The sequence below is a fragment of the Cornus florida genome, unplaced genomic scaffold (assembly GCF_030987335.1).
Source record: "Cornus florida cultivar Cherokee Brave unplaced genomic scaffold, ASM3098733v1 CherokeeBrave_3.0.0_Hap2_Chr10, whole genome shotgun sequence".
Classification (NCBI taxonomy): domain Eukaryota; kingdom Viridiplantae; phylum Streptophyta; class Magnoliopsida; order Cornales; family Cornaceae; genus Cornus; species Cornus florida.
In genome coordinates, this window is record NW_026775580.1 from 65,215,040 (window position 1) to 65,223,747 (window position 8,708).

Sequence of the window (8,708 nt, forward strand, 5' to 3'; positions counted from 1 at the left end):
AGTATTAGCTAAATTCATGCATATCTAAGTTTTTAAAAATATATTATTGTCCTGCCCTTGCATATCCGTATTTTAAAAATAGTTGTATTATGATCGTATCATATATGCGTATTGAGTCGTCCGTATTTAGACTATCCATGTCCTTCTGGATCAGAGGGTGACAAAGCGGGCTAGGCCCGCCACTTTCCGGCCCAATTATTCATCATGTTCCAACCCGCCCACTCAACTCAATAAATAGTACGTGGCCTTTTTCATTTTTAATTTTTGTTTTTTTAGTGAATTTTTAGGATTAGTACAAAAGTATCGATATCACCAGGGATAGATTCTTTCTCCTCGACCACCTCTCTCCAGTCTATGAAATTCTCTCTCTAGCCAGTCATGGCTATGCCCCAGCACCAATTCCAACAGCAACAACGATCAAACAACTTCCGGTAAGTCTTACACAGAACCAAAATAATCATCTTTAAAACCCTAACATCACCAAGATTTAATTTTTAATCAACAGATTCTTTAAAATCACCTATTAATTCAATCTTTTTCATTTTCTTTGTCTCGTTTTCAGGAACTTGTATAACATCGACGGTCAGATTCCGCCGCCGGTTTCCTATTTCAACGGCCCTAATCTCGCCGATCAGTCTCAGCATCCTCCGTACATACCTCCCTGTATGCTCTATCTCTCTCTTCTCTCTCCAATTCAAGTTTATGTTGCCCCAATTGCATAAATCATCTCTGTTATTCCAGTTCACGTGGTAGGGTTCGCACCTGGTCCGGTTCCTGCCGGTGATGGCAGCGATGGCGGAGTCGATTTGCAGTGGAACAATGGTTTGGAACCGAAGAAAAGGAGGCTGAAAGAGCAAGATTTCTTGGAAAACAATTCACAGATTTCTTCTGTTGATATATTGCAGCCCCGATCAGTCTCCACGGGGTTAGGTTTGTCACTTGACAACGGTCGCTTGGCTTCGACGGTGGACTCGCCATTTCTTGCGTTTGGTGGAGACGACATTGATCGCGAGCTGCTGCGACAGGAAGCAGAGATTGATAGATTCATCAAAGTTCAGGTTCGGTTCTATATAAAGTTTCTATCTTGGTAATCAGGTTCGGTTCTATATAAAGTTTCTATCTTGGTAATACATTTATTATACTCAATTGGGTAAATGGGGGTTTTTGTTTTACTTTCCACATTTATAGATTGAATTTGATCTACAGAGAGAAATTGGTGGATGATTATTTGTTTTGGCGTATGTATTAGACGATTCTATGTGAGGTCTGATTGATTTACCTGCCAAGTAAATTGTAGTTTTTTCTTTTTAAATTTTATGCGTGTTCATTAATGTGAATACTAAGTTGGGGAAGTGGGATTCATAATTTCTGTGGCGTCTGAGAATCCCATGAAAATTTATATTGAACTGTTCCACTTCTTCAGTCAGTTGATGTGTATTTACCTGCATTTGTTAATTTTGGAGAGTGGGGGATCCCACCAAAATTGAATAAGTTAGTTGGATTTATCGAATAAATATTCAATCAATGCAACGGCTAAACCGTGTCATTTGGTTGATAGGGTGTCACAAATCTATCGTCTCTCCATGCAAATCCATTTTGTTGCACTTACTCTGGTACACTCATTTTGGGAGTATTGAGGAGAGGTAAAATGGAGAGAGTAAGTGAGTGAGTCTGCAAGGACGCATTTGCATTGTAAAAATTAATTGGTTTGTGATACCACGTAAGCAAAATGACACGGTGTCACTGTTGCATTGATTATCTACTCGAGTTTACCCAGAAGTCACAATGCAACATGTTCTTCAATGTGAATACTAAGTAGGGGAAGTGAGAGTCAATATTTCTGTGGCGTCTGAGAATCCCATGAAAATTTATTGAACTGTTACACTTATTCGGATAATTGATTTTCATTTATATGCACTTGTTAATTATGGAGCCAAATTGAATAAGTTAGTTGTGTTTATAGAATAAATATTCAGTGCAACGGATAAACCATGTCATTTAGTTGTAGTGTCACAAATTAATTGTCTTTCTATGCAAATGCATTTTGTCGGGAGAGGGGAAATGGAGAGAGTGAGTCTGCAAGGTTGCATGGTAAGAATTAATTGATTTGTGATACCATGTAAGCAAAATGGTACTCGAGTTTGCCTAGAATTCAAAATGCAACATGTGCATTAATGTGAATACTAAGTCGGGGAAGTGAGTCTCATAATTTCTATGGTGTCTGAGAATCCCATGCAACTTTATTGAACCATTACACTCATTCGGACAGTTGATGTGCATTTATCTGCACTTGTTAATTGTGGAGAGTGGGGGCATCCCGCCAAAATTGAATTAGCTAGTTGTGTTTATGGAGTAAATATTTAGTGCAATAGATAAACCTTGTCATTTAGTTGATAGGGTGTCACAAATCAATCGTATTTCCATGCAAATGCATTTTGTCACGCTCACTCATTTTGGGAGGATTGAGGAGAGGGGAAATTGAGAGAGTTAGTGAGTGAGTCTGCAAGGATTCATTTGCATGGTTAGACTTAATTGATTTGTGATACCACGTATGCAAAATGACACGATGTCACCATAGCATTGATTATCTACTCGAGTTTGCCTAGAAGTTAAACTGTTAAAATGCAGCCACTGAGTTCGTTTGTAAATTTTTTTAGAAAGCTTTAAATATTTTTTAAGTTTTTAATTTTTTAATTTTTAAGAAGTTATTGATTTGGTGGTGAATATATCCTGCTAAAGGAGTTTGCTTGCGTGTTCCATAATTTTAAAAGGGGCCACTGGGTTTCTATAAACTTGTAAAAAGTGTAAAAGCTATTCTTTGTACTTGTACAAAGCAATGGTATCTAAGGATTTAATGATATTTCCTTAAATTTGTTTATTTTTATGATAATTATTACATCACACTGTCTGTGGTACAACATAAGCATTCAACTGCAATGGAAAATGTAATGCCCTTTGGTTGCGTCTGGGCATCTCATAGAAACTACATTAATAATTTAAGTAACATTAGACTATAGAATTCCAGCATTGTGTATGTGGTCATTGATTAAGGGTTCAACCATTGCATGGCAACAAATCTCGGTCAAAGCTTTTCCAATATTGCTATTTGTTATTGTAGATATTTATCTTCTAATGCTATTTATAACTCGATGGCACCAATTAAATTTCACGTGACATGCAAATATGACCTGATCCATTTTCCATTCAGCTTATGGATGTGAAACAAATGAATGTTTTATCGAGTTAATTGAACTAGGCTCTCAAGCAAATGATTAGATTTCCAACTTCAAATAAGTGTGGACCGAATTATAACCCAGAAACCGTTGTCTTTTTCTTTTTTCTTTCCTAATCTCTCTCTTCCGTAGTGAAATTTCAGCAGTTCAACTGACAAATATAAGCTTGGAATTTTAGATAAATATCCTTGTAAATTGATTTTATATGTAGATATTTGAATTAAAACTTCTTATTTTCCTGGTTATAAAAGGGTGATCGATTAAGGCAAGCAGTTCTAGAGAAGGTTCAGGCCAACCAACTCCAAACTATCTCATACCTTGAAGAAAAAGTCGTTCAGAAACTCCATGAAAAAGAAGTAGAGGTGGACAATATCAACAGGAAGAATATGGAGCTTGAATTGCGGGTGGAACAGTTGGCTCTGGAAGCAGGTGCTTGGCAACAGCGGGCCAAATACAATGAAAACATGATTAACACCCTTAAGTTCAACCTTCAGCAAGTCTACGCGCAGAGTAGAGATAGTAAAGAAGGGTGTGGTGACAGTGAGGTAGATGATACAGCCTCTTGCTGCAATGGTCGTGCGATTGATTTCCACCTGCTTTGCAAGGAGAGCAATGAATTGAAGGAGTTGATGACATGTAAGGTTTGTAGAGTCAACGAGGTGTGCATGCTTTTGTTACCTTGTAAGCATCTCTGCCTGTGTAAAGATTGTGAAAGTAAGCTTAGTCTTTGTCCCCTGTGTCAGTCCTCTAAGTTTATTGGCATGGAGGTCTATATGTAGTGAGATATGTTAATGTCTAATGCTATGTTACATGCATTGTTCTTACTGTGTGGGTAAATGCTTCATCCTGGCTCATTCTGTACTTCCTTAGCACTTTATATATTCTACATGTTCAGAGACTGTCTTGAACATCTGCAAATGCTGCATATCAGTTCCAGAATATTCCCCCTTCGATGGTGTAATATGTATTGCTCTGATTATAAGTCAATGCTTGCTTGAATAGATTGCTGCTTGTTTTGGGCTGCATGGGGAGCTCAACTCAACAAAGATCCATGTAACATACAAATACAGCAAGGCAATAATTGTTTTGAAGCTCCATGTAACATATAAACACAGCAAGGAAAATATTTTTATTTGAATTTCTAAGGAGAAATTGGCGATCATTGACATGATTCCTCTTCCCATGTAAATTTATGTTTAAGGCGTGGTTTTGAATCTTAGCATGCTCCATGGTGTATAGAATAAAATGGTATCTGAAAATGTGTGTAAAATTTGAAAAAAAAAGGAATGTGGTTATGGATACATTACATATCAGCTAAAGTCGTAAGGAATTACATTATTGTTTTATATGCCTGACATGTTTTCCAAACAATGGGATCTATACCGTAATGAAACAATTTTACTGTGGTCAGTCACTATGTTGGTGAATTACTTCTGGGTTTTTTATAACATCAGGAACATTGTCATCTGGCATTCTGATGCATCCCTATGATGGGGTTTCTTGTAAGTTGAGTGCTTGATTGATTATTCTCATTCTTCTCAAACATTTATTTATTTATGTATTTCTTTTTTGTTTTTGGGGTCATAGTTAGCATTTGTTGTGTGTAGACTTAGATGGGATATTTTTTTAAATTTATGTTGGGTCCTTGTACGACATGAAAGAGCTCGACATGGTTATCTGCCAAATGGAATTTAAGGTATTTTCTTGTTTTTGTTTTTACTCTTCGTAATATTGTTAGGAACTATTATAGGAAGAAAGAAATACAATTATACTAAGAAACACTTGTTTGAAGGATCAGTTGGTTGCTCATGTATTTACATATGCTTTTACATTCTCAAACATGATGTCGGAATTGTTAAGACTTAAGATATCTCTCTCTTTTGTTATTAATTATCAGTTTATATGAAAAGAAGTTCGTTCGAGGTTTTTTTTATGATTTTCTATATATCGAGTAGCTCTGTCTACATTCTAGATTAGAAAAGCCAATTGCAAGTAACGGTACTGATTGAGGTAGATGTATTTGGATAGAGTAATGATCAATGGAGACTGAAAGGGATTGATAGCTTTCTAAACTTTAGACTGTTTAGTTGTTAAAATCTCTTGGAATGGATCTCTTAATGACAAATACGGTAGACTTTTTAGATGGATCAATCACAGTGAATATATGGAAGAGATTGGTACTCTCTGTCTGTCTTACAGTTTCTATCCCTCTCTAATTCTGTTTCTCTTCTATGGATATTGAAAAACTTAGGAGTCACTTATTGTGCCTTCCTTTTATTGTCTCATTTATTTTCCCCCTTTCTCCCTCTAATTTTCTTGTCAACAAGAAGCTCGTAAGACATGGATTATCCTCTCTCTCTCTCTCTCTCCCCCTCTTATCTTATTTCTTCTTCTTCTCTCTCTTTCTTCCTATATTCTTCTCCTTCTGTCTTGTCAACAGATCTTATTCATCCACCATGTGTTTGAAAAGATTGTAGCTCATGCTAGGCCACATGGTTTGACATCACAGTAAATATCCTTGATATAAACCAACACAATATCATAGATTTTTTTTTTTTTTTTTTTTTTTTTTTTTTTTTTTTTTTTTTTTTTTTTTGTGCACGTGTCTGTGTTTGTTATTGTTTTTGTTTTTTGATTTTTGATTTTTGTCTTTTAACTACTGTATTTTCTTATTTTTAGATGTTTCCAGAGTTTTAGAAAAAGAATTTTGGACTTGTATTGTTACTATCTTGGGCAGATTTATTTAAATGAGGCAGTCATTTGTTATCTGGGCTTCAAAATGAGGTAATGTTTTCTTATTAATGAAAAGCTCTGAAATGCAGTGTGCCCTTCTTCATATCATATATTTTTGGTTATTATATCTAAATTTTAGTTGTTGCTTAAGAATACTATTGCATGTTTAGTCTTATAAAAAGTTGGTTTTAGGACTAGAATTTGGGACTTGTATTGTTTTGATGTTGGTGGAATAAATTTTAGAATATTTGAAAGAGCTCTAATCTCTCTCTCTCTCTCGTCTTTCCATCTAGTTCTCTATGGAAGTCCACTATTGCTACCTCCAACTGTTATCATCTTTATTATTCTCTCTTTTTCCATTACCTCGTGAATGAGGGGATTTGAAGACAGTGACATGTCCTCCCTGTTTTGTATCTCTTTTGTTTTTATTTTGTTCCTCTTTTCATAGAATTGAGTTTATTTATTTATTTTTGCAGAAAAGGAAAATTAGCACAAGTTTTTGTACACATGTTCAAAGAAATCACCAAGAACTTGTTGTACTGTATTCTGTATCTGAAATTTATTGTGTTTTAGGTTCTAGAAAATCGATGACATGCAATAAGTAGTAGCCTGATCCATTTTTTTCCCATATCAAAACATGGAAACAAAGTCTTTGTCACCGTTTGATGATATTTATACACCAATCGTTATAAATTGCCACTTAGGATAAAATTCAGGGCACACCTTAGTTAATTATCAGTCTACTAGTTATTGTAGCTTGTTTACAGTGGATTCTTAGATTTGCTCACACTCTAGGCTGATGTGGGTTCATCTTGTTTTGAACTCCCAAACTCTGGTCAAGATGCCTGTGGATCCATAATGCATACTGGTTCAAATATGATGATAGGTTGTAGGTGATCATTAGTGTAGAGTGTCTGCTCTAATCAAGTTTATCTAAGCTCAACATGCTCAGGTTGTTTGTAAGAAATAGGCTAATGAGAGACGAAAAAACGGGTGGGAATGTGTGATGTGATACTCCATAAGAAGTGTCAACGTCGTGGAATCAAATTTTCGTGGTATGAGATCTATTCTTTTATGGTTCTTGTACTAAAAAAGCTTTCTTGAATGTTTAGCTTTACAATGAAGTTTGTTTGGTGGTTCAGTTGCCTTGAATTCCTTCATGTTGTTGGCTGTTATCTCAAGCAGCCATTATTATGCCTGTAAATGTTTGAAATTTTATATTGACATTAGGAATATGTCATCAGTATTCTTGACAATAGTGCTGTCTATTTTGCTTTGTCATAACGGCTGTTTCATGAGGTTTGTTGTCTGTGCTCTCTTGCTGCACCTTTAGCTCGTCATTCAACTTTTCTGAAGTTGCAGAAATGGTTGTGCATTCTTTCGTTTTTGGGGAATCAAAGGTCTGCAAAACAGCGTAGTGAATGGCTATTAACATTTTGTGTTTTACAGTTCTTGTATATGAACCCGAAGTTTGTTTTACAGGTCTTAGTGACAAACTTATGTTTGCTTGGAAGCTTTGTAGATGTTTATTGGTATCATTGTTGGAAATATGTTCTGGGATCTGTGCTTATGAGTTATACAACGGTAGCGTGAATGGCTAGTAACATGTTGTGTTTTACAGGTCTTATATATGAACATGTGTGTGAAACCCGAAGTTTGTTTTACAGGTCTTAGTGACAAACTTATGTTTGCTTGGAAGCTTTGTAGATGTTTATTGGTAATCATTGTTGGAAATATGTTCTGGGATCTGTGCTTATGAGTTGTGCAACGGTAGCTTGAAGATTCAGTTATCTGCACGTTTGCTGGATACTAGACGGTAGACATTGATCCGTGGCTATGGACTTTGGGTCCTAGTTACTTGTTATGCAATAAGATTCTGTTAATGATTCAATAATGTATTTTAGCTAACTGGATTTTTTTGATGCAAGTTCTTGCTTGACAGGTTTTTACTGCACTTTATTGGCAATTCTTTCACCACGACACTTCGTTGACAGTGGTGTATTTTGTAGGAGATGAATCGAACAAGATAGTAGCAGAATGCTCAGGTAATTAACAATAAGTTTCTTGAGTGTAGATGTAGAGCTTTATTTTTCCAAAATCGGTGCAAATTAGAGTTGTTCTCAATCAACTTTTGCTCGAATTGGTTTTACCGCTTGTAAAGCTGTGATTGTCATACTTCATGTAAAATTCTAGCATACCCGGGGTATACACAGATATGCGTGGGAGTATGGGACATCTAACAAAAATGGCCCCACATAAATTTTTTTGTATTATAATGTATATTTATTTTCTTTAATAGGTTAACATTAACTTACCTTAATAACCTGAAACATTATTAATTTCTTTTTTTTTTTCCTCCCAATCTTCTACTCTTTTCCACCACTGTTCTAAAACCCGCTCAGGCCTCCTCTTCTCTCCAACCTTTTTCTTTTTAATTTATTTATTTTATTCAATCACACCTCTTCGTCTCTCCATAATTTTTCTTTTTTATTCATTTATTTTATTCAATCACCAACTTCTTTCTCTTCTCACCCTTATGTTTCCCCATCTCCGGGCCCAAGTATTGGAAGTTGGAACACACAAAAATTGGACAAGAGTAGAATTATTTATTTACAAATTGAGATTAAAAGACCTTCCGGGAAAAAAAAAAAATTTGAAATGGATTTTTTTAATTACGATTTTTCTTATAAAAATATTTAATAAGAATTCGTGTTGACGGATCTGGGTGTACGACTGTTACTA

The 8,708-nt window shown here is 35.4% G+C and overlaps 1 protein-coding gene across 1 annotated transcript; it reads left to right on the forward strand.

Moving 5' to 3' along the window:
- Window positions 1-277: 277 nt before the first annotated feature.
- On the forward strand, window positions 278-4,422 carry LOC132276620 (probable BOI-related E3 ubiquitin-protein ligase 2). The gene is made up of 4 exons (XM_059778136.1): window positions 278-431; window positions 563-663; window positions 742-1,058; window positions 3,485-4,422. Exons 1-4 carry the CDS (start codon window positions 379-381, stop codon window positions 4,010-4,012), a joined length of 999 nt encoding a protein of 332 aa, XP_059634119.1. The 5' UTR covers window positions 278-378; the 3' UTR covers window positions 4,013-4,422.
- The last annotated feature ends 4,286 nt before the right edge of the window (window positions 4,423-8,708 follow it).